This window comes from Vipera berus, assembly GCF_964194415.1.
Source record: "Vipera berus genome assembly, chromosome: 6".
NCBI classification, from domain to species: domain Eukaryota; kingdom Metazoa; phylum Chordata; class Lepidosauria; order Squamata; family Viperidae; genus Vipera; species Vipera berus.
In genome coordinates, this window is record NC_138208.1 from 9,636,586 (window position 1) to 9,662,884 (window position 26,299).

The 26,299-nt window shown below is 43.8% G+C and overlaps 1 protein-coding gene across 1 annotated transcript; it reads right to left on the minus strand.

The window, feature by feature from the left end:
- Window positions 1-716: 716 nt before the first annotated feature.
- Window positions 717-24,927, minus strand: SEPHS1 (selenophosphate synthetase 1). The gene is made up of 9 exons (XM_081330718.1): window positions 24,667-24,927; window positions 18,495-18,740; window positions 16,782-16,885; window positions 15,160-15,267; window positions 12,864-13,018; window positions 10,755-10,845; window positions 7,492-7,591; window positions 6,469-6,681; window positions 717-2,121 (listed from the first exon to the last, which is right to left on the minus strand). The coding sequence occupies exons 2-9, from the start codon at window positions 18,685-18,687 to the stop codon at window positions 1,907-1,909; spliced, it is 1,179 nt and encodes a 392-aa protein (XP_081186844.1). The 5' UTR covers window positions 18,688-18,740; window positions 24,667-24,927; the 3' UTR covers window positions 717-1,906.
- Between the last annotated feature and the right edge of the window lie 1,372 nt (window positions 24,928-26,299).

Consider the following 26,299-nt stretch of genomic DNA (forward strand, 5'->3'; position numbering starts at 1 on the left):
AATAGTTCACGTTTCAGTAATTATGTATTCTCAAGAGGAGAAATACGAAATGTGAACCGGAGTACATAGGAACTTTCCATAAACATTGCTGCTATTTTTCTAAATAGGACACACCGTCACACGTGAAACATTTTGTGTTTTAAAATTATAAAATTATAAAATCACAATTTAAGGACAAGTTCACAATGTGCAAGAGTGCATACTAAATTATCGCATACAATTTTTTTTTTCAAAAGTCAAATCCACCCATCAAAGAACACAAGCAGTTTGTCTTCGCTCAAACAGGCCTGTTGTATGTATGGAATCTTTCAGAATAAATAACTCATATATTTCAGATTGTTTTGAAACGTAGCAGCCATTCATTCTTTAAAAACTATAAACACAAGAAAAGGTTCTTATTGCAAAGTTGCCTGTTAACAATGTTTGTTAAAGACATTTTTTTTATACATAAAACCCAACCAGATTAGAATACAGGTATATGTGCAATTGTCAGCAGGAAGAGGTATTTATATGACCTGTTAATGATGTTAGAATAGTCACATTTTTTACATTGTGATACTGGGAATTAAACACTATATTGCTTTAGATGCAAAATAAACGTTTTTAAACTTAGTGGCAGTTCATTTAAAGGTAACAACCCGATTTAAAAGCTTTGTTCTCACTTCCCAGTAGCTTAGGCATAAAAGTTAAAAAGTCATCCACTTGCACAAGAGCAATAAAAAATTAAATATTTATTCAAATAATAAGCTTAAGTTCAGGCTGCAAAGTTGGCAATGTAGATTTTATACACATCACAAAAGCGTGCACAAGAAAGTATGCTGAACAGAAAACAAAAATACTAAGCATCTTACTAGACAGCTGCTGATTTTAAGAAAAGCAAAAAAATATATATGATAATCACTATACAAAATATAAAATGTATTAAACACTACCATCCACAGAACAGGTTTTTTTTTTTAAAAAAAAGGTTATATTTTTTAAAAATTATTCGTGTAATTATATAGTGAATTGTAAATGATTATAGAATACCCTCCCGTCAGTTGGCAATGTTTTTTTTTTTTGCTCTGCAGCACAGCCCATCCCTCTGAAAAACTGATTTATACCATTTATACCCTCCATAAAAAGGAAATGATTATTGGTAATACAAAGTAAACGTCGTCTGAGCTACAAAGAACAAAATTTACTCCTTCCTTCAAACTCCGAAGCGCTCTCCGTGCAAATGCAGCACTTGCGTGTCTCCCATTACTACCAAGCTACCGTTAAGTCCAAGGCCGTAGATTTTCACGGAGAAGACTATAAATCGTATAAATGAAAGACGGAACACAGGTAGACGTGTCAGCCCCTCTTTTGCTTCCGGGTTAAACTCCATGTGCATTATCAAAATTTATTGCCTTTTGGAATTTCATTCAAGGCATCCAAAATTAGAGCTAATGATAAATATACATATAGCAAAAAAAAATATAAAATAAAAATTAAAACAATTTAAAAAAAAAGATACAAACTGCATTGGATACCACTGTCGGTAATGCCTGCGCTACGTGAAAGCACCTTTTTAAAAAGAGCCCGTGCGGCGAGAGATCAGTGTCTTAAAGATTCAAAATGAATCAACAGTATTGGATAACAATATAATTCTCAACTCAGAAGCTGCCTTGAGGTTAGGTGCATCTTCAGTTCATGTAACCGGGGGGAGAAAAAAGAAAAAGGCAAGGGGTTAAATTCATTCGCTTCAACCGACCTAAGGCCACCAGATTTGGAGACACAACAATGTGTTTCTTCTCTTTAATACAGTTCTTTAGGCTGTAAGATGATAAAGGAAATAGATCTATTTTTTTTTGTTTTAAAAAAAATGAAAACAAAAAGGGGGAAAACGAAAGAAAACAAATATATATAACTATTTCATCTAAGATTAAGAAGCTGCCCCGGGTGTCGGGTTTACGTTCTGAGTGGCTACTTGGGGCGCGACTTCGATGATTCGAGGTTTGTCTATAATTCTGGCAGTGCGGTTTCCCTTTTCTACAATCCCAATAATCCACGCTTGATGGCCTTCGCCGTACTTGGGAGACTTGATCTCAGCGCAGAAGCGTGCCGCTTGTTCACGGGGTAGGCAGATAAGGAGGCCTCCTGCAAAGGGAGAAGGAAGAGCATTAGCGCTCACTGGCGTGACAAATCAAAGTTGCCGCCTTGCTTGCTCAGATTTTTAATCATAATAGTAAAGTTGGAAGGGACCTTGAGGTCTAGTCCAACCCCCTGCTCAGGCAGGAAACCCTATACCATTTCAGACAAATGGCTGTCCAGTCTCTTCTTAGAAACTTCAGTGCTGGAGCATTCACAACTTCTAGAGGCAGGTTGTTCCGCTGGTTAATTGTTCTCACTGTCAGGAAGTTTCTCCTTAGTTCTAGGTTGCTTCTCTCCTAGATGAGTTTCCATCCGTTGCTTCTTGGCCTGCCTTCAGGTGCTCTGGTGAATAGCTTGACTCCCTCTTCTTTGGGGCAGCCCCCGAGATACTGGAACACTGCTTACATGTCCCCCCTCGTCCTTCTCTTCGTTAAACTAGACATTCCCAATTCCAGCAACTGTTCCTTATATGTTTGAGCCTCCCGTCCCCTAATCATCTTTGTTGCTCTTCTCTGTACCCTTTCTATAGTCTCAACATCTTTTTTACATCGTGGTGACCAAAACTGGATGCAGTATTCCAACTGTGGCCTTACCAAGGTCTTGTAAAGTGGTATTGGTACTTCGCGTGATCTGGATTCTATCCCTCTGTTAATGCAGCCTAGCACCATGCTGGCTTTTTTGGCAGCTGCAGCACACTGTTATTTACAGATTAAACTTGTTTGGGCGCAGGCAGAAATTATGACGGTGATTTTCTTCCTGTCTTAATCCAAACGATTGTCCACAAGACAGTTTGCACAATCTCTTTGCACCTGGATTTCAGCACAGCCTTCTGCACAATATTCCCTTTAACAAACAACAAGCTCTCGAGTTAAAATGCTCCTTTCATTCCACAGGGGAAGCAGCCATATCCGAGAGAACTCTTTTTAACGGCTTCACTGCAGCTTGGAGACAAATCCCGAAGGGTGCAATTCCAACATATTTTATCAGTGACTTGGATCAGGTCTGCAGATCGACACAAAGTTGGGAGAAGAGGCTGATATTTTGCAGAAGACAGGAATTTTTTTTTAAAATATCTAGACAGGGCCTTTAGGAGTGAGATGAAAAGAAGGAGATGAAAGGGAACAGGGAAAAATATAAAGTGAGCCACTAGGTCAAAGTAGCTGGCAAAAAGACAAATGCTGCCCTGGGAAGGGTTAATACACCATAAAGTCCAAATCATTTTAAACAATTGTTTCGTTCTATTTCTCCCTGATCAAATCCTATTTGCAGTACTAAATTGGGTTCTGTGCGTTAACAGTTTGAAACGGGCAGTGACAAATTGGGAGAAAATCTTGAGGAAAGACACTAAGTTGAGTGGTGTGGAATCCAAACCCCATCAGAAAGGTAGGTAGAAACTGCATATGGTATATTTTAATGCCAATTACTCATAACAGAGGGATAGAATCAAGATCACGTGAAGTGTTAATACCACTTTACAACGCCTTGGCAAGGCCACACTTGGAATCCTGCAGTCAGTTTTGGTCAACATGATGTAAAAAAGATGTTGAGACTCTAGAAAGAGTGCAGAGAAGAGCAACAAAGATGATCAGGGGACTGGAGGCTAAAACATAGGAAGAACCATTGCTGGAATTGGGTATGTCTAGTTTAATGAAGAGAAGGACGAGAGGGGACATGATAGCAGCGTTCCAATATCTCAGAGGCTGCCCCAAAGAAGAGGGAGTCAAGCTATTCTCCAAAGCGCCTGAAGGCAGGACAAGAAGCAACGGATGGAAACTAATCAAGGAGAGAAGCAACCTAGAACTAAGGAGAATTTTCCTGAGAGTTAGAACAATTAATCAGTGGAACAACCTGCCTCCAGAAGCTGTGAATGTTCCAACACTGGAGGTTTTTAAGAAGAGACTGGACAGCCATTTGCCTGAAATGGTATAGGGTTTCCTGCCTGAGCAGGGGGTTGGACTAGATGACTAGATCCCCCTCCAACATCATCATCATTATATTCTCTTTTATTCATTAAACGTGAACCTCAGTCAACTAAGCATTCAAATTGACTAGCGCTGACATGGGTTGCTGCCAGCATCCTAGGTATTAACCAGGAACCTCCTTAAAATATAAGATGATGATGATGATTAAAATTTAAAGCAATTTAAATTTATAATTTAAATATTTAATGGCAATGCCTATTCATCCAATAAGCACCCAATTCAAAGGAATATAAACTATCGTTGATCATTCTGAAGTGCGGACAATCAACTACTACAGCTTAAAATGCAGAGATTGCAATACGCGGTCTGAGAAAATGCAACAAACCATTAGGAATGTGTGTTTTGCACAGCAGAATTTCCGACTTGCACAACATTACTTCTCATGCGTATATAGCCAAGTCCACATCTATGAAACGTGAATTTCTTTGGCACAGACTTCCAATACACTCTATTTATTTGGGGTTATTTGGAGAAACAGCACCATCCACTGGCCATTTATAAGAATCTCTAAGGAAACTTTTTTTTTTTTGTATAGCAGCACAATGTCTACTGTGTGGCACGGACATCCCGAGATAATGTGTCGCACACATTTTCTTTCATAAGTCTTCTATTTGCAACAGGAGAAAGGGGCTTGAAGATAAGTTATCTTCCACTAGGAAAATTCAGTTGATCAGAAAGGTGATTATTTTCCCTCCCAGAAGTATTTTTCCCCGCAACGGAGAACAACAAAATCGGCTTCACTACGTAAATTTGATTAATAAATATTAAATTCTAACATTGGAAGAAACAAGAATGGCCAGGAACGAAACTGGTATGAGTTTGATAAGGAAGCACTTGATATTATTCCAGTTGGTAAGAATCACAGGCTGAACTATATACACAAAAGGCACTGGAAGCTCTGACAATTTCACTGGCGCTCTGGATTGCGTACGGTTCGTTTTTATGCATTTATTTTTATGTCACCCACAATATCAATTGTGAGAAGTATTTGCCAAGAAAATCTGGATTTTTAAAAACCTTTTATCACCAAACAGGCGGCCTAGGAGTCGTGCTCACATTTCTTTTAAATGTGTGGCAGGTTCTCTATTTTAGTGGTATAGATAGATTGAGGTCTCTGGCCGGACTTTTGCTATTGAACCAATATGGCAAGGTAACAGAATGAGGAGTGCTTTTCAATGTTAGCTGCCTAGATCAGGGCTTTTCAACCAGTGGTACGGGTACCACCTGTGGTACATTGGCACCTGGCAGGTGATACGCGACCCTCCTAGAAAAGTGGTAGCGGGGGAGGGGAATGAGCTGAACCGGTGGCAGCACCGCACAAGCCGGAGCGAGAGACGGCTGGAGCTGCAGGGCTGCCAGGGCTCAGCGGAAGCGCCAGGATCAGCGCCAGGCTCCAGCCGGAGTTCGGCGCCTATCCTGGCACTTCTGCTGAGCCCAGAAGAAGCGCCGATCAGCTGGAATGTTGCAGCAGCTCCAGGGTCTTGTGATTTACATTCAGATGCTTGGCAACTGATTCATATTTATGACGGGTCACAGCGTCCCAGGGTCATGTGAAGGGACCCAAACCTGCTGCAACCACCCAGCAGAAGGTGGGGGGGGGGAATAAAAACCAAACCCCCCCACACACACCCCTGCTGCCATCCTCAACAGAAATGCTCACAACAATGAAAACCTTGGACAGGAGGAAGAGCGCCGCCGGGCGGGCAGGCAGGTGTCTTGCTCGGCTGTGGCTTGGGGGGCACTTTTTTCAGTGCCACTGTAACTTCGAACAGTTACTAAGTGAACTGTTGTAAGTCGAGGACTACCTGTACTTCATCACTTTTTTCCTTCCCCCCCCCTCCCCTTTGGTCATCAAGTTTTTGACACCTTGCTAGGTACTCGGATGTTGCCATATCCTAAAAGTGGTAAAATGGGTGAAAAGACATTTTATTCCTTTCATCTTTGACCATATTTAGGAAGCTACAAAGCACCGTATGAGGACTGGCATGGCTGTGTATTCTGAAGAGGGAACGTTGGAGCAGCTGATACGATGGCTGGATTCCAGCGTCAAGGGAATTGCCAGGGGTGCTATCTGTTTCAAGGAAAGGTGCAATCTCCCCCAGGGTCTGGATCTAGTGAGGAGATAAAAGATTCAATTTCCTATTGTGGAAGATGAGACAGCCGATGCGTACTCTTCTCCAGAAGAGAAGTGGGTTCCTACTGGAGAGAGATTAGGGCCCATTGCTGCAGACACTGTTATTATCAGACCATGCTGGGGAATTCTGGGAGTTGCAAGCCCACCCGTCTTAATGTGGCTGAGAAACCTGGTGTAGCGGAAAGGAGGGAGAGTAAACGACTGGATTTAAAAATAATAATAATAATAATCTTTTACCTGATGTCTCTGGACAAGTCCCATGCATAAGACCAAACATATTCCCACAAGCTTTGCTAACTGCAGCCATTTTGGCCAGAACAGGGAGATTATGGATAACGAAAGACACTTCGTTACGTTGCTGCTTTGCGAGATTCTGCGCGTGTCCCAGGATTCCAAAGCCTGTAATGTCCGTGGCTGCGTGAGCGTTGAACGTATGCATCAACCCCGCAGCTTGAGGAGAAAAGAGAGAAAAAGGTAATATTGCGCAATGTCAGAATTCAGCCTAACTCTCAGTATTAAATCAAGAGTTTATATTTCCAGGTCCCTTGAAATAAAATCAACTAGAATAAAAGAAAAGTTAAAATTTCTTCAGGACGAAAAGAAAAATAATACATTCCCGCATATGGACAATCCATTCCTGATCAATTTTGGTAAAATAATTTGGAAATACCGTCCCATCTCAGAAGATTTATAGAAAAAAAAACTTTCCAATTGCAGTAGGATAGCCCTGAATTTTCTGAAAATGCGTAGTAGAGATATTTTTTCTCCCAATGTTGATTCACAATTGCAACATGAATAGCTGCATTTTCTTCTTCAGAAAAAATTATGACCATGCCTGCTATATAAATGGTTTACTTCTATAATGAGACAATATGAGAAGTGTGTGTGTGTGAGACAGGCAGACACACATACACACACTCCTGACAACTGCTTAAATAAGCCCATGCAGTTTTCTTAGCAACATTTTTAGAAAAGGCTTGCATTGCTTCTTCCTAAGCTGAAAGAGAATGACTGGCCCTAAGGCATCCAATAGGAAGAAGGCAGGACTAGAACTCACATCCTCCAGGTTTCTAGTCCTGATACCTTTATCACTGCATCAAATTGTCTTCCTTTTATAACTAGAAACGTAGTACAACATTCCAAATGGCCATGTTTAACCATGTCACTTTCTAGCAACCTAAACAGTGTAGACCTGTTTCTCGACACCCTCCGTTTTGTCCTGCTCACTGACCGAAATAAACTCGCCATTCCTTCCCTTACCTGTTCTGTTTAGTCTTGCCATATTCATCATTGCTTCTTGGTATGCGAGTTCCACATCTTCCTGTGTCACAACCAACTTGATTTTATTCCATTTTTCTGGCTAAAGCACAGAAGGAAAGAAAGGAAAAAAAAGGTTACACGTGGCTACACCGTTTCATTTTACTGTCTTATAATGTTACTTCTTATCCTTTCCTGATAACTTTAGGATGGAATCTGACACTTCAGATTAGCAGCAGGCCGGCAGGATCCTCTCCTGAACACTCAAAAGATTTATTTCTATCAATCTACATGTGCAGTTAATGTCCCCCCCTCCAGAAAAACCCACTTCTTAGTTTAGATTGTATCTGACTTAAGTATCAAGGGCCAATTCACCCAACCTAAAGAAATCTTTTGAAGCGCTTCCTGTTCCGTTTTGATTTTCGTTATCTGAGCAGTCTAAGGTCCTATGCTTATTTACTCAGTGACAGACCCTATGGAGCACATGCAGGGTGACCTAAATGCAAGTTAAAGGTAAAGGATCCCCCGCACATGCGTGCTAGTCGTTTCCGACTCTAGGGGCCGGTGCTCATCTCCGTTTCAAAGCCGAAGAGCCAGCGCTTGTCCGAGGACGTCTCCGTGGTCATGTGGCCGGCATGACTAGACGCCAAAGGCGCACGGAACGCTGTTACCTTCCCACCGGAGTGGTCTCTATTTTTCTACTTGCATTTTTACGTGCTTTCGAACTGCTAGGTTGGCAGAAGCTGGGACGCGTCACGGGCGCTCGCTGTTACACGGCGCTCGGGATTCGACCTGCCAAACTGCTGACCTCCTGATCGACCAGCTCAGCGTCCTAACCCACTGAGCCACCGCGTCCCTTAAATGCAAGTTACCAATATGTGTATCAAGCAATATTTTTAAATGGTTTGCTATGCAGCGCTATGTAAATTTTAGTAATGTAGAATTATTACTCTAAGCAGGAAACCTCAATGAACAATGAATCGAGAAGGGTTCAAAGTCTGCAGAAACAGGAACAGGACGACTCTGTCGGTGCTATCAAACCACCCAAACTCGTCTCAAAAAAAGGAGATCCTGTAAAGAAGTGGAATCTGGATGGTTCAATCTTCCTCTTGGAAGAATCGGAGTTTCCAAAGCACAGCAACAGTCGAGGGGAGGTCCAAACTGCACAATCCGGCCCCCAATTTCTCCATTTTGATGGGGACAGCCTGAAGGAAAACGCTGAACCAATTGCGCACGGTCCCTCCCAACTGAAAACACTGCAGCAACTTAACCACCAATGGTTGGAAACTGATCCAAGGAGAGAAGCAACCTGGAATTAATTTTTTCATTTATTTATTTTATTTTAATTCCATTTATATCCCGCCCTTCTCCGAAGACTCAGGGCGGCTTACAAGCTTAGCAGTAGCCTTCATTCTATGTATATGCCTGCTTATTAGGGCTTTCACACACACACACCAAGCGGCATTATTACAAAGTCAGCTTAATTGCCCCCAACAATCTGGGTCCTCATTTTACCTACCTCGGAAGGATGGAAGGCTGAGTCAACCTTGAGCCTGGTGGGACTCGAACCTGCACTAATTGCAGGCAGCTGGTGTTACTTAAGGAGGCATTAGCCCACTGCTCCACCAAGGCAGTGGAGAAACTTCCTAACAGTGAGGACAATTAACCAGTGGAACGGCCTGCCCCCAGAAATCGTGGGCGCTCCATCACTGGAGGTTTTTTAAGAAGAGTCTTGGACAGTCACTTGTCTGAGATGGTAGAGGTTCTCCTGCTAGAGGGGGGGGCTGGACTAGAAGACCTCCAAGGTCCCTTCCATGTTCTGATTCTGATTCTATTCTATTCCCTATCAACATTCAAGGGGAGACCTTTATCTCCATACTTCCAAATGTCTGACGTAGCCTTCAAGGTGGAGAAATCAAATTATTAGGTGATTCCTTGGACTGCCTCTTCCTCATATATTAAGACAGTGAGCCAACCACCATTCTCCCAGGATCCTCCCAAGGAAAGACCTAGGCGAGAAAAGAACATCCAAAGGGATTCATCCAAGAGTGGCTCTGCCTTAATGCCAAAGCAGGAAACGTGCAATCTTCCAGAATTGTTAAAATCCAGCTGAGGTCATCCCCAGCTGTCACGGTCAACGGTGAGGATGAGATGGGAAGGGCAGTCTATTATCCATATGTGATCCACGATTTGAGTTCATGGAAGACCTTTCTACTCAGGCTACTGGGAAAGCAGTCCTTTCTACGTATTGTACTTTACTCTACTCTGAAAAGCCCCTAGATACCAGGAGCAGTTTTGAAGGGGGCCTTAAGTGGGCAAGAGAAAATTAATAAAAACTAGCGGCTCCAAATTGCATTAACAGCAGCGAGTCTGCTAGGTGCTTAGTATGTTAGAGTAAGATGGACACACCAAGTAACTATTTTTCTATGAAGTAGCAGTTCAGCGCATTTTTCGGAGAAATGTCAACTAAAGGAAATTTAAATTTCCTTTAGAAGCTTTGCATATATATCTATATCTATATCTATATCTATATCTATATCTATCTGTCTGTCTATCTGTCTGTCTATCTGTCTGTCTATCTGTCTGTCTATCTGTCTATCTATCTATCTATCTATCTATCTATCTATCTATCATCTATCTATCTATCTATCTATCTATCTATCTATCTATCTATCTATCAATAATATGGTTATACGTATATTGCAACATTGATTTTAACATCTTTGTCTTTCCTTGAAAAAGGTAGCAGAGTGAAAAACTGGCTTACACAATCACAATCAGAACATCTCCTCTGCTTATAGATTTAGGTTAACTTCTTTCTCTGCTAAATGTTGGCTGGAGGACAACCAAAGAGAGCTAGCAGCACCTAGAATATAGTTTCAGAATGTACTTTATTTTCAGTTACACAATACATTTTCTAAGGGTAAACCAGAAAAACAGCCTTATCTTATGGCTTTTGTACACTTCCTCTTCTTCAATAAATTTAGCTTCAAGTACAATAAAAAGCACTTTTCTGAAACAGACTTCTGTATAGATACCCTTTGTCAATGTGCACCAAGAAATTTGTTTTTACAATGACAACTTTCCATACATAGATGCAACCCAAGATCAACTCCAGACAGCTGATGTACAGGACAGGAATATAAGGCCACAGAAGAGGTCGGTATTAAAATAGATTTAGCCTAGTTTGTTCAAAGTTTGGCACAGCTTAGCCACAGATAGGGTCTACCCCTTCATCAAATTTATATTTAAAGTGATTTACTTACAATGTCTAACCACTGATGGACAGCTACAGCTACTTGTGTTCCCAATGGTTTGGTTAACACCAGCACATCTCCTGGTACTGCATTATCTGGCCTAAAAGTAAGGAACATATATTTTTAAAAAATATATGCCGTCATTATTTTTCAGTAATTATTCCCCAACGTTTATTTGATATGACCCAAAGATCTTATTTTTGTAATTAACAATAGAACGAATACAACCAAAAAAAAGAAACTCAGTAGTTACCATAAGTTATTTTAAATTACATTTTTTTCACGTATCCCCAGACAATCATCAAGGCTTACAAATATATAATGAAGATTACCGGTAGATCGTATCCGAGTCACATTTAAAGCTAACACAATAATTTTGCCTTAAAAGGAAATTGTTACTACTTTCAGTGTCTGTTACTTCTATATAAAAAAAAAACCTTCTGGATAAGATTTTGCTGCCTTTATTTTACTGAAAATAAGACAAGATTTTCAGAGCTTGGATATTTAACAGCTGGAATCACGAAATGATTTACACTCACACACTGTTCCTTCCAATTTGTTGCTCATCGGTGAAAACATAAAAAGCTCAACATAACCACAATAAGGGCATTTGTTGAGAGGCTATTGTAATGAACGTTCTGTTGTGCAGGCTCTGAGGTGTTGCTTGATAAAAAAAAAGTACAGGAAGCCAGAAGTTGCCTTGTAAGCTTTATGTTTTTATTCAGCCGAACAAAGACGGGCTCCTCTAAAAGAGAGAAGCCCTGAATGATAAGAAATCCTTGTATTTGTTCTTTCTGATTACATAAGCAATCCACCCAGCAAAGCTGACACACAGAAGATGGAAGATTTCACCCAGTAAGTCTGGCACGCTGCAGATAAGAAGGGAGAACGCAGAAGCAGCTAAAAATGTTCCCTTTTGGGTGTTTCCCGAAAGACATCCTACGTTCCCGGGTGGGTTAGGACATTGGGCGTTTTCCTTGCTGTCCTTTCATGACCCTGCAACCAGGACTCTGCAAGTGCCCACAGACAGCAGGGCCATCTGCACATATTCAGTCGATACTTCCTATGCCAGTGGTGGCGAAACTATGACACGGGTGCCAGAGGCGGCACTCACGAGCCCTCGCTGCGGGCACCCGCGCCATGCCCCGGAGGTGGCAAACTGTCCTTCTTCAACCAGCCGCCTGCTAACTTGCCGAGGTCCCACATGGCTGAATGCATCCCGGCACGGCTGGTTTCCCTCCCCCACCCATCCCGTCCCTCCTGGCCTCGCATGCTCTCCTTTTCCCAGGCACGACCCACTGCATCGCCTCCTCAGCTCTCGGCTGACCATCCATCTCGGAGGCGGCTTCTTTGAACTTCTGGCGACGGGCTGTGGATCCCCAGAGTGTGCCGGTCGAGGGGCCGGCAGGCTGTGGCTGTTGACGGACACCACTGGGCCCCATGTGCTCGCTGGCCTCTATGTGCGGAGGCCGATGGTGTCAGGCAGCAGCTGCCCCAGGCCTTGCCTTGCCCCATGGCAATGGCACCCCCACCCTGCCTCGCCTCACCCCACAGGATGCGTCTCCTGCCTACCGCCTCACCTGCCAGAGACCTCCTGGAGCTCCCCCAACCCTGCCCACCCCCCACAGGGGTCCCTCCCCACGAGCAACATTGAGGTGACCGCACCCACCTTGGCCACACCCACCCAATCTTCCATGACCAGTAGAGCCACACCCATCCAGTGGGCCGCGCCCACCTGGCACCCAGCGATAAATAAGTGGGTTTTGGGTTGCAGTTTGGGCACTTGGTCTCGAAAAGGTTCGCCACCACTGTCCTACGCTGTCCCCTAATTCCGGGTCAACAGCTCAAATATCACCGAAGCTGTAATGCGATCTTCTTTGTTTTCTTTACAGCATTATTTTAATCCCAAAAGGCTGAATACGGCAAACCCAAAATTGATTACCTGGCATCTTGTGTGAGCCTGTCCCAAGTGTAACCTTTGCAATAAACCACAATTAAGCCAACTGCAGCTTGGCAAGATGAACCCTCTTAATAAAGTTGCAAAGCTTCACCAGAAAAAAAAACAGACGTGGCTATGAATACCCATGGTCCTGAGCCAATGATAAAGCTCCAACTTACATTATAAACTCATTAGGCTGACAGACAGTTGTGGCCACTCCTCCTAAAACAATCCAAGGGTTTAATACCGATTGACCGCCGGTCACCGATGTTCCCGCCTCTTCTGCAGCGTCTTTAAATCCTTGGATAATTAGAGGCATGATTTTATCTCTTTCCTTCAGAGAAAACGAAACGAAACCCAAATGGGGGGGAAGGAAAAAAATAAATAAATTGCCCAGTCAAGCATCTACTGAATACATTAAGAGCTTACAGTCATCCCATAAGGAATTTCATATTTCAATAACCACTAAAACGTTGAATCCTCCTCTCACAGCTGCTTAAAACACGTATAAAAAAAGTTTACTAACTGAAACCTAAGAATTCCCTGAACCCCAGAGAAGTTAAAAAGAGCTGGATATTGACAGGTTCCGCTCAAAATGCTGGATGAGACCAGTTCTCACAAATTTTAATTGAGAGCAGCCAGGTTTGGCAAATTCTTCTTTAAAAGCAGTGGTGGCCAAAAGGGACCACCTTCCATGGAGGATGGTTTTTCCACAGACCTGGTGGGTGGGTGTGGATCCACATGTGGATCCTGCACATGTGCGCATGGGGCTTCACTCGCATGCGTGGCCGGCTGCTGGCGGTCTGTGGATCGGTACCCCCGTAGTAAAGCCCCTCGCTGGGTTTCCAAAGCATTCAACAGAGTTTGGAGAAACATCCTATTTGGAAATGGCAAGGGAAGATGGCAAAAAATGTGCAGCAACACTTTTTTAATTTTATTTCCAGCTGGACTGAAGCTAGTTCTCCGTATAAAAAAAGGTTCTCTGGCTTGTTCATACAACATGTAAAGCTACAAACAAGGAAACCGTATTATGCCTTAGAGCAGGGCTTTTCAACCTTTTCACCCATTGTACCACTTTTAGGACATGGCAACATCCGAGGACCACCAGTCGCCTAGCAAGGTGTCAAAAACTTGATGACCAAAAAAAAAAAAAAAAGAAAAAAGAAAAAGAAAAAGAAAAAAAGGGAAAAAAGTGATGAAGTACAGGTAGTCCTCGACTTACAACAGTTCGCTTAGTGACTGTTCGAAGTTACAACAGCTCTGGAAAAAGTGCCCCCCCAAGCCACAGCCGAGCAAGACACCTGCCTGCCCGCCCGGCGGCGCTCTTCCTCCTGTCCGAGGTTTTCATTGTTGTGAGCATTTCTGTTGAGGATTGGCAGTGGGGATGGGGTGGGGGGTGTTTGGTTTTTATTTCCCCCCCCCCCTTCCTCCTCTGCTGGGTGGTTGCAGCAGGTTTTGGTCACTTCACATGACCCTGGGACGCTGTGACCATCATAAATATGAATCAGTTGCCAAGCATCTGAATGTAAATCACAAGACCCTGGAGATGCTGCAACATTCCAGCTGATCGGCGCTTCTCCTGGGCTCAGCAGAAGCGCCAGGATCAGCACCGAGCTCCAGCTGGAGCCTGGCGCTGATCCTGGCGCTTCCGCTGAGCCCTGACAGCCCTGCAGCTCCAGCCGTCTCTCGCTCAGGCTTGTGCGGTGCTGTCACCGATTCAGCTCATTCCCCTCCCCCGCTACTTTTCTAGGATGGTCGCGTACCACCTGCCAGGTGCCAATGTACCACAGGTGGTACCCATACCACTGGTGGAAAAGCCCTGCTTTAGAGAGCTAACCACAGTAGAGTTGTAAGGATGTGTTTTCCTGAGCGCGCTTGTGCAACCAAGCGTGGTAAAACGCACAGCGGCTTACTGAAGTGTGGCATTCCCACCTCCCATTGCAACTTTCTAAAGCGAGTGATTAGAAATGCTAGATAAAGATGAGGTGATCCTTTTCTCTTCGTCACTCAAATTATTTAAACTTTCTCGTGGAACTGCCTCCCAAATTCTGTGAGGAAATCCGGGAGCGTTTGTTTTTTTTTGGTTTAATTCAGATCTAGAATATTATACGTTGTCATAAAAGAACGAGCATCAGAATTTAAACACCCGTTCAATGGATTTTATTATCAGTTCTGAAAGGGATACCATGGATGGTTAAAATTATGAGGGTTTATTTTGGCCTTTCAGGATTTTGAATTGTTTGAATGTAATAATCGCACCAGAATCTCTATTTTTTTAGGGATTTTCAGTGTTTTCAAGAATTGTAACATAATAAGCAAGAGCAACTGGTAATCAAAAGAGCAGAGGCGGACAACTGGCAGATTTAGGATTACAGATGCTTCAAACATCATTTACTTTTGATTGTGTAAGGCTAATTTATCGGTACACTGAGTAACATATTAGCATTTCTTGTCATCACAATTTAAGGAACTTACCCTATCCGTCATTTTATTACTGATGCCAAGAAGCATCAACATATTGTCACATTCGGTGACTCCCATGGCGTAAAGATCACTAAGGACATTGGCACAGGCGATGCGTCCCTGGAAAAAGCAACACAAACGATTCTCATTGAATTGTTATTTTAACGCTTAGCCTGCTTTCTAAGACAACCTTAAAGAGAGACTGAAATGTGAGGTGGTAGATGGAAGAAGCAAGGGTAATGAATAATACGCAGACTAAGCGTGACACCAATTTATTTACTTACTGGGACGGAAAACAGCTTTGACCATTAGAGCAATCTTAAAACAGAACCAACAAGAAAACCAACAAACCTTGGAAAACAAGGTATGTAAAAAAAATGTTTTATTTTAAACAAAAACAATGCATCACGGGAGTGTGCAAAGCATTTAAGTGTATGGGGATAAAAATGATCTAAATCGCTTTGGCAGCTTCGTTTTTCTAAGACTTAGAAAGCTCAGAATGGTTGCCTCACAGGCTTTCTCCGGTAGCGTGTAAGTTCACTGCACATAATATTTCTTCTGGCAAAGCAAAGCAAATCAGCTGTATTAAAGAGTTCCAGGGGACACCACCAGAAATGCACATGGTTTAAACTAATATCCATTGCAAATCATCCTCTGAATATTTCGCCAATAAGAAAGAAAAGTTAAGTAGCAAACAGAAATTCTCTGTGTATTTTTTTTTCCCTTTGGGTAAACTAGTAAATTCTGGTTTTTTTTAAATTGTTAAAATCTTGTGCTCTGAATGTTTACATGAATACAACAGACTACTACTGAATTCCTTATACAGTGGTACTTCGGTGCTCATCGTAAACTGGTTCCGGGAGGCAAGATGAATACCAAAAACAATGAGTACCAAACAAATCTTTCCCATAAGGAATAACGTAGCACAGAGGTCTCCAACCTTGCCGGTCTTGCGGACCAGAGGGAAAGGAGAGCAGCTTCAAAATTGGTGCACGCGCGCCTGTGGCCGCGCACACTGACACAGCACTAGCAGCCCCATTCGTGCATGTGGCATACACTGGTGCCGTGTGCATGTGCAAACGACTGCACAAACCACCCAGGCTAGTGGCACATGCACAAACGGTCTGCACACTCACCTCGTGCTAGCGTCCCTGTTTGCGCCCATGCGAGTGGGGGGGGGAATGCAAGCCCACACGTGCGTGCCCACGGCCGGCCATTTCCGCGGCCAAGAGACTGTAAGGGACACCTGATGTAGTGAGTCACAAGGCCGCCAACCCTGACAGGTTCTAGCTTGGTACGTTGAGTACCGAACAAATGATGAGTACTGGGACAAAAAATTTTCACGTCAAAATGCGTCGAGTACCAAATTTGATGACTTTCAAAGCAGTTGAGTACCAAGATACCACTGTATAAGGCCATCATTGATTTAGTTAAAAGTAGAAATAATTTAAAAGCTCAAGCCAAGATCAGTCTCCAGCTGAAAAAAAAAAGGAATTTCTTAAAGGTCTGGTAGTTCCAGACAAAACTGAGTAAGATTAAACGAAAGCCAGGTGAAATCAATGGTCTTTCCTCTATCCCCATTTCTCCAAAGTTCTTATTTGACAAAAAGCGGCAAACATTTTTAGACATCTTACCATCATATAAGGGTCGTCCACAATGGGATAAATGTAGTCTGTTGTCTGGACCAAAGACAAGCCTCCGTGTCTCAAAGGAATAACACATGTATCCATGCCAATTCCTGTAATAAAAGTAACTTGCTTTATTTTTCAGAATTTCCTTTCTATTTCTACGAATTCCTAGCGTATAGGGTAATCCAAACTGTGCATGTCCTAGTGCGACTCTGAAAACAACGAATGATAGTTGTGTTTCTTTTCTCATCAACGCTGCTACGTTCTTTAGCATTGTCTTCCTGAGGACTCTTCACAAATTTTAAGAACTTTTGAAGTTTCCTCCTGCAGCAACAGCCATACAAATATTTGATAAATCGCCTGACTGCCACATTATTAGGAATATAGTTCTTTCCTTATATCATACCAGTGAGACTCTAATCCCCTTTTTCCATGATGAATTTAACAGATTTGTCATGCAAACCTGTTCTATTTTCCTTACTCTAAAAAAAAAGAATATAATGATTATGTTTTTAAATTAGTCAAAATGTGAGAACCTGCATCAAAACTCCTCTACTGAAGGAAAATTATAGAGTTAGTAAAAAATAGATAGGTAGATGATTCTTCCTTGACTTTCAGATGAAATTCATTTTACACTGCTCCGAGTTTGATCACGTGACTATGGGGGTCCTGCAATAGACATAACTTTGGGCACGTGTCGCAAGTCATAACTTTGAACAATTGCTGAATGAATGGTCATACGCTGAGGACTACCTGTACCTGGAATGCTAAGGTAAAAGCCAATATATGGTTTTGGTTTTTAATATCATTTGCCTTTTCACTTACATGTCTCCAAGCCAGATACACCAAAATAAAAAAAACACCAAAATAATTAACATGGACTAAATCAGGGGTCTCTAACCTATGTGCTGCGTCAAGGGACCAGGATGCAGGCTCTTGGCCAGTGGGCCACGAAAATGGCTGGCTGATGCGTGCGTTTCCCCCCCCCCGCAACCGCGCTAGTGCCCACGGACCTATTCGCACGTGCACATGGGTGCGGATGGGGATGATAGCACGGTGTTGGTGTCCGCAGCCCATTTGCCCATGTGCCACTAGCCTGAGTGGTTTGTGTGGTCCATTCACGCATGCGTGAACGGGCTGCGTGCCCATTTGCGCATGTGCATGGTGCCACATCCTGCATGTTGAAACGGGGCTGCTAGTGCCGCACCAGTGTGCGTGGCCCCACATGCACCAATTTTGAAGCTGTTCTCCTTCCCTCTGGTCCGCGAGACCGGCAAGTTTGGAGACCTCTGGACTAAATTCACCATTAGCAGGATATGATTTAAAAAATAATAAAAAAGACGACTCCCATTTTAAGATTAAAAATAAAAAACATACCTGTACAAAGATTTACACTAACAGCATTTTCATACATGAAGGCAATACATCTTGCATATAAATGCTTTTTGTTATAAAGTGGAAAGTCAAAGGTTTTAAAATTGTTACGGGATCCAACAGTTTTCATGTTACTGTTTGAGACGTTACTAAAGGATGCTGCCTTACATCTGACCCAGACCATAGCAGTTTTGCCGATATTGACTGCCGGTGTTCCTGTACGGTTTTAGGTAGAAGATTTTTAAAGGTACGGCTTACTTCATCTAGGCATCTTTATGTTCTGCTCTTTAATGGTGTGCATCAACGATCTAAGAAATAATTATAACCAGTAAAAGGTATTCTTACCCAATCTTGGCATAACAGCCCCCAAAAACTGTTCATCTTCTTGGAAGTGATTTTCTTGTAAGGATTCGAGCAATTTCTGCAAAATGTCCTGAGGCACTTTACAGCCGGTGCCTTTAAGCTCCGTGAATCGGGTTAACCGAAAACTTTTGTCAAGTTCGTAACTTTCTGGATTAAAGGACTCTCGAACAGACATGATTCTCGCACTGTAACCACAGATTTTCTTCTTTATGAAATAGGTTGGCTATCCTAGGTTTAAAAAAAATACAAACACATAGCATAAAATTTGCCTCTTACGATAGTGATATATTCTATGTAAAAATATGAACTCCAACAATTTTTGCATGGAAAAATGCAAGAAAATTCTTTGTGAAACAGCCTCTTAGATTTCATTTTGGTCTGGCCTGAAGCAAGCTTAAATGTGTTTGCCTTACATTATCTCCCAGAATTTCAGTCCTCTTTTCACCGATTTGTTTTGGTTTTTCATTGCATACTTGGAATTAGAGGTAATTTGTACAAAGATGGCAGTTTAGTTCAAACTTCTGGGGTATTTCTTCCAGCAGTTTAAGTGAAATAAAATAATGCCCTGAAGGATGCCAATCATGTCAATTTGGGATCTATATCATCTATCAATATGACTCAATAATTTGCTGCCCTAAACTCAGACGAGAAGACAAGAGGAAATGGAGCCAAAGATAATTTGGAATGAATCCCAGAGAATCAATATTCTTCAAGACTATCTGAAAATGACAGCTACCAGAAGATCTAGACCAGGGGTCTTCAAACTTACCCCTTTTATGACTTGTGAACTTCAACTCCCAGAATTCCTCAGCCAGGCAAACTGGCAGAGGAATTCTGGGAGTTGAAGTCCACAAATCATAAAAGGGCCAAGTTTGAAGACCCCTGATCTAGACCTTACTATCAAACAATATAGTGGCTACATCATCTCTTATTACTTGAAACTACCATTACTTGGTAATGCGTTCCGTGCGCCTTTGGCATCTAGTCATGCCGGCCACATGACCACGGAGACGTCCTCGGACAAGCGCTGGCTCTTCGGCTTTGAAACGGAGATGAGCACCGGCCCCTAGAGTTGGAAACGACTAGCACGCATGTGCGGGGGAACCTTTACCTTACCATTACTTGGATATGAACAGTATACTTTTATAAAGTATACTGTAACTATGTAAGAGGCCAAACAGGGCTTCAGAACTGGAATGTTGATCCAATGGGCCAGCAATAAACAGTCCACTAACAATTTGGAAAACTTCAACTATTGGTTAACCTGTACATCAGATGGGGGCAGCAAATAAATTTTTCTTGCCACATTCTTGGTGACAGTGTATGTCCTAACTGCCTTTTCAGTTTGATTATATTTGTTAGATCATCATTTTATCTGCCTTGCTGGCTAGCCAACTCTGTTATTCAGGAGGGGAAATGGGAACAGGCCAATGTTGGCTTCCTCTTCTTTTCCCAAATTGTTTTTTTTTTAAAAAGGTGGGGTTACATGAGCTATCAGCCACAAACATAGTTGACACATCATTTAAAAATGCCATTTAATTGGTTCGGCTCCTTCCCTTTTTCTGACACCAGATAACCACAGAATTTAACACAGATATTTGGGAATTGCCATGCAAACAAGATTCATGGTTTATTTTCTTCTTTCTCTCTCCTACCATCTTTTGTCTCAGGATAGTCAGCGTATTTTATTTAATCCACATATACCAGAAATACTAACCAAGCCATTTTCTGGTTTGTATGCAAATGATTGCTTCTCCATGATTTGTGGGTGAACCCAATTTACTAAACAATTGGTTAGTGAATAAACCTCAATAGGTTATGTTCACACAATTCATTACGCCTGGGATGGACAACTTTCTTATGGTGAAAGGATGCAGTTAAAATGGAAAAACAAGCAGGTTTGGCGATTTTAAGGGGGTGAAAGGACCATTTTCAGCCCTTAATTCACACCAAACACCTAAAAATGCAAATACTTTGATCCTGCCCATTTTAGAGGTGGGTCGCACATCACACAAGCCTGCAGATTTCCCCCCACCCCCTTAATTTTGATGTTCTATGTTGTGAACCTGCTAGTGTGGGCAAAATAAATGTGTGCTGCTTTTGCATAGTTAAGTCTGAATGATTAAGTTAACAATTCTCTTTACTGTAGAGAGTTGTAGTAAAATATTTGAGATAATTAATCCTTATTCATCAATTAGATGCCACTGTTACCCAAATGTCGAGTCACCAATGCGTATATTTTGCCGTTAGGGTTATATGACTGTGAAAAGATGCTTTGTATTTGAGGTTGGAGAACTGGAGGAATACCCAGGAAAAAAATGAACATTAATGGCCTGGTCTGACTGCTTCAGACAAGGCCACAAGTAATATATAACTGGAGCCTGTTTCAAGTTTGCTATTGATGTCTCCCCTAAATAACTGTTCCAAGGCACCACAAACTCATATCTGGTCTGGCAGAAACACTACTCAGTTATGGGAACCTGATCAAATATCTAAACTCTATTATTGCAAATTAAAAGTCTGAATGAACATTACATTGCAGGTTAGCTCTGGCAATCGATGAGTTACTATTTTATGCTAATAACTGCTTAAGTGAACAATTTGTTTCATTCCACAATCAGAAGGGGAAAACATTTTTTCCAGTTTACAGAGAACACAAGATTTTTACTTTCTGGTTTGCTAAAGTAGCTCACATCAATAGGTATTTGTATAAATAAGTGATTAGTTGAACATCAAAATAATCTCCCAATACTTGTGAATTTAGTAATCACCTACTTATAATTAAAACTCCTTCAAATAAATGCCAGAGTTGTAATATATTTGACAGAAAATGTTTTGGGGAAAATATTACTGAGTTGCACCAGGTAAATTGGTAAAGGAACACAGCCTAAATACCTCAATGAAGTAAGTGATATTTTGAATCAAACTATATTTGGGACTGCTGTATTATTTAAGCTTGTATATTCCTCCAAAAGAATATTCAATTGGCATTACTATATAAAATGTTACTGTTCTCTTCTCTTATTAAATAACTAAATAGTTATAACATGATTAGTGAAGTGTATATTTGCTATATTCTGCAACAAGGGATGGTTAGGAGGGCTGGATGCCTAATTGAACACAGGCTGCAATTGTAATATATTTCTGAATAGATACATTACATTCAATATGAATTTAAAAGAAAGCCGGAGCTACTGTATATACTTGAGTATAAGCCGAATTTTTCAGCCCACTTTTTGGGCTGAAAAATTCCACTTCGGCTTATACTCCAGTCAAAAAAAAACCTTACCGAGGACTTGTGCGCGGCCGAGGCTTTGGTGCTTCCGGGATCGCGCGCACCTCTCCCAAGCCACCGCCGTCCGGAGACCTGCCGAAGTTTGGGGAGGTTTGGGGAGGTGCGCGCGCACCTCCCCAAACCTCCCCAAACGTCGGCAGGTCTCCGGACCTCCGCGCCCTGCCTGCCTGCTTCTTTCCGCACCTCTCCCAGAATTCCTGAGCCAGCCATGCTGAGGGGAAAGGGAGAGTTTCCAAGCTGAGCCATGCCGGCTCAGGACTTCTGGGAGTTGGAAGTCCACGAGTCACAAAAGAGCCAAGGTTGCCTACCCCTGGTATAGTTTCCTGCCTGAGCAGGGGTTTTTATTTATTTTTATTTTAATTCCATTTATATCCCGCCCTTCTCCAAAGACTCGGGGCGGCTTACAAGCTTAGCAGTAGCCTTCATTCTATGTATATGCCTGCTTATTAGGGCTTTCACACACACACCCCAGCGGCATTATTACAAAGTCAGCTTAATTGCCCCCAACAATCTGGGTCCTCATTTTACCGACCTCGGAAGGATGGAAGGCTGAGTCAACCTTGAGCCTGGTGCAGGGGTAGGCAACCTAGGCTCTTTTATGACTCATGGACTTCAACTCCCAGAATTCCTGAGCCAGTATGGCTCAGCTTTGAAACTCTCCCTTTCCCCTCAGCATGGCTGGCTCAGGAATTCTGGGAGTTGAAGTCCACAAGTCATAAAGTGGCCTAGGCCTAGGCCAGGGGTAGGCCACCTTGGCTCTTTTATGACTTGTAGACTTCAACTCCCAGAATTCCTAAGCCAGCATGGCTCAGCTTGGAAACTCTCCCTTTCCCCTCAGCATGGCTGGCTCAGGAATTCTGGGAGTTGAAGTCCACAAGTCATAAAGCGGCCTAGGCCTAGGCCAGGGGTAGGCCACCTTGGCTCTTTTATGACTTGTAGACTTCAACTCCCAGAATTCCTAAGCCAGCATGGCTCAGCTTGGAAACTCTCCCTTTCCCCTCAGCATGGCTGGCTCAGGAATTCTGGGAGTTGAAGTCCACAAGTCATAAAGCGGCCTAGGCCTAGGCCAGGGGTAGGCCACCTTGGCTCTTTTATGACTTGTAGACTTCAACTCCCAGAATTCCTAAGCCAGCATGGCTCAGCTTGGAAACCTCTCCCTTTCCCCTCAGCATGGCTGGCTCAGGAATTCTGGGAGTTGAAGTCCATGAGTCATAAAAGAGCCGAGGTTGCCTACCCCTGGCCTGGTGGGATGCGAACCTGCACTAATTGCAGGCAGCTGGTGTTACTAAAGGAGGCATTAGCCCACTGCTCCACCAAGGTTGGACTAGATGACCTCCAAAGTCCCTTCCAAACTTTTTTTTGGGGTTACTAATTATTATTCTTTATTCCAACTCACTGAACTGGAAGAAGCCTCTTGGATGAGAAGGGAAACGTTTTCAAGGAAAAGAACCAAAACAAAACAAAGCCAAGAAAGTCCATTTTCCCTTTTTGGAAGAAAAGCCCCTTCGGGACTGACTACCAAGGCCTGGATGACTTGAGACTCTCCATGGACCAGCCAGGTTCTTCGGGTCAGTCCCGAGGGCAGCCAGCCCAGCCACGCTCCGCCTTCCAGTCGACCAGGGGCGTAAAAGAGCCAGTGTCAGGACCCACCTCAATCCACATCTTAGGAAATAAGAACTCTTGGATGCAAGTTTAGTCCAAAAGGAAAATGTTTACTAGGATGGAATCGATTGTGGCAATCCAAGAAGGGATCTTAACAAAGTTACATTTCAATCCTATATAAGGCATTCCCATTTCAGCCCCCTCCCCTCATCCCTTTGGTCAGGCTCTCATCATTTACTTAGGTGTCAGGCCCTTCCGTGGGAAAGGGAACTCTCCTTGGGTTTATGGTTATTGCTTTCCTTTTTCAGTTGTAAATGAAGATGCAATCCAGATCTGTCTCTCCCCCTCCCTCCCCCAGTTCAAACGTTCCCTGTTGTTTGAAGATCACCTTAAGTAACCATCCTCTCCCCAACCCCCCCTCGGAGAGATGGCAGAATCCCCAGAATAAGCCCAATGTTCTACCTATACCAGGGGTCTTCAAACTTGGCCCTTTTATGACTTGTGGACTTCAACTCCCAGAATTCCTCAGCCAGCTTTGCTGGCTGAGGAATTCTGGGAGTTGAAGTCCACAAGTCATAAAAGGGCCAAGTTTGAAGACCCCTGACCTATACATTTATGAAATGTGATATAAATGGATTCTGACAGCCAGACTGGGAGTCCTGGCCTGCCTTTGGGTGGAAGAGGGGGGGGGGTCGTCGTCGGCAGAAGCCCCTTACCCCCACCCCCTCCCCCTCCCCGGCGCCTTCCCGCCTTCTCTGGGCCGCCCGCCACTCCTCTTGGCTCAGGCGGGGGCGGAGCTTGGACCCTCACCCCTCCCTTGAGGGGCGGGGCCGCGGTGGAGAGAGAGAGAGAGAGAGAGAGAGAGAGAGAGAGAAAGAGCGCGCCAGGCCCGCGCTCCGGGCGTTCCGCGCGCAGCGCGCAGCGCGCACGCGCGAGGCCTCCCGCCCCTCGGGTAGTAGGCAAAAAAAAAAAAAAAAGAAAAAGAAAAGAAAAGATGTCGGCGGGCGGAAAGATTAACCTCTTCCCCTCCAGAGGCGGGCAAGAGTCTTTTATTTTTTTATTTTTTTTTAAAGGAGCGCTTTCAGGCCCCTCCGGGCTTTCCTCGACCCCCCCCTCCTCCGCCCCGCTTCTCCCCGCGCGCTTTCCTCCGCCCCTCCCCCCCGAGGGGTAGGCTGGGGGCGCGTTCCCCTTTAAGCGCCCCTCCCTCCTCACCCGCCTCTTCTGCTCTTTCCCCCCCCCCCGGCGCTCCTCTCTTACCGCGTCTCGTCTGCTCCCCCGCCCGCCGACGGGACTCCCCGCGCCGCTCCGGCTGCCCCAGTCCGTCCCACAATGCACCGAGCGCCTGGCCGGCCCGGCTCGCGCTCGCCCTCTCCCCCTCAGCGCCGCCTCAGACGCGGGAGGAGGGGGGGGCGAGAAAGGAGCGTCGATGCCGACGCGGGCACGAGGGGGTTAATCCTCCCCGCCTCCTTCCCATCACTCAACGGCCGAGGGGGGGGGGCAGAAACTAACGGCTGCGCCCGAGTGCTGCCTCGGAGGGGAGGGAGGGAGGGCGCCGCCCCCTCCCTGCGCACGCGCGCGGGACGCCCCGAGCGCGCCTGCGCAGGGAAGAAGCGGGCCGGCTTGGGCTCGGAAGGGCGGGGCAAAGGCGGGCGCCTCAGGGGAGACTCTCCTCTTTCCCTCCCCCCCTTGCTTTCTGCGCGGATGGGAGGCCACCAGGTGATCCAAGGCTCCTAATTGCAGCTGAGGGGAAATAAAAGCAAGTAGTCCTCAACTTACCAACAAAATTGACCTTCCCCCCAAATTGAGGTTGCTAAGCGAGACGTCCATTGTGAGTTTTTGCCCCATTTTAGGACTTTCCTTGCCAGGTTTGTTTGAATGAATGACTGAAGTTGTTAAGTGAGTAACGTGATTATTAAGTGAACCTGGCTTCCCTGTTGACTTGGCTTGTCAGAAGGTGGCAAAAGGGGACCACGTGACCCAGGGACCCTGCAACCGTCATAAATATGAGCCAGTGGCCAAGCGTCTCAATTCTGATTATGTATCCGTGAGGATGCTGCAATGGTAGTGTGAAAAATGGTCACAGGTCACTTTTCCAGTACCGTTGTAACTTTGAACGGTCACTAAGCAAACTGTTGTAAGTCAAGGACTACCTATAGTCTGGAATGAGACAGACACTACAAGCCCCATCTGGAAAAGCAGTTATTGACTAAAGGAGACTGTGCAGGTGGTAGTATCTGGCTGGCATTGTGAGGGTATAAAGCATGGCCAGAAATGAGCTGGATAAGAGGCCACTAGGAGATCCCTAGTTTTAAGTAGGAAAGCATCCTGGATAAAGGAAGGAGCAAACTGCTTTCAAATTGCAGCCAAAAATTCATGTGATACATCTACAAGGTCTCCTGGGGTTGGGATTTGATACCATCTAGCCAATCTTTTTTTGGCCTTAGCACCCTCCATAGTGTATGGATGAAGGACCACCAGGAAATGCCATTCACTGGACCACACCAGATAGTTGGGGGGGGGGGAAACAACCCTGAAAAAATTCAAAGCATTTATTTATGATCCAGGGTGGGGTCATCTCGAGTCCTCCAGCTCAGCTTAAAGGAGAACTTTGATTTCATGCATTTAATTTTAGTGGTTTGCTTGAAAACTGAAACATTATGAATTAAGTAGCTCCATAACATCCAGACACCCCCCCTCCTATTTTTTTCTTTCTAGGCATAAAAGGTTAGAGATTCTCACTCATCCAAGTCATGGTTGTGCCAAAGATGCTTTTCCAAAAGGCAACTGGATTTTCTTGGTTTTCCTTGAAAAGGTTTCGCTTCTCACCCAAGAAACTTCTTCAGTTCTCTTCAGAAAGCTTCTTGGATGAGAAGTGAAAAGTCTTCAAGGA

Bases quoted from the DNA above. Each gene is read 5' to 3' on its own strand.
- SEPHS1 (XM_081330718.1), bottom strand. From the start codon at position 18,687: ATGTCTGTTCGAGAGTCCTTTAATCCAGAAAGTTACGAACTTGACAAA. The intron at 16,886-18,494 runs GTAAGAATACCT...CTTTTATTACAG, and splicing joins GGCTGTTATGCCAAGATTGG to GAATTGGCATGGATACATGT. The intron at 10,846-12,863 runs GTAAGTTGGAGC...CCTTACTTTTAG, and splicing joins CAGCCTAATGAGTTTATAAT to GCCAGATAATGCAGTACCAG.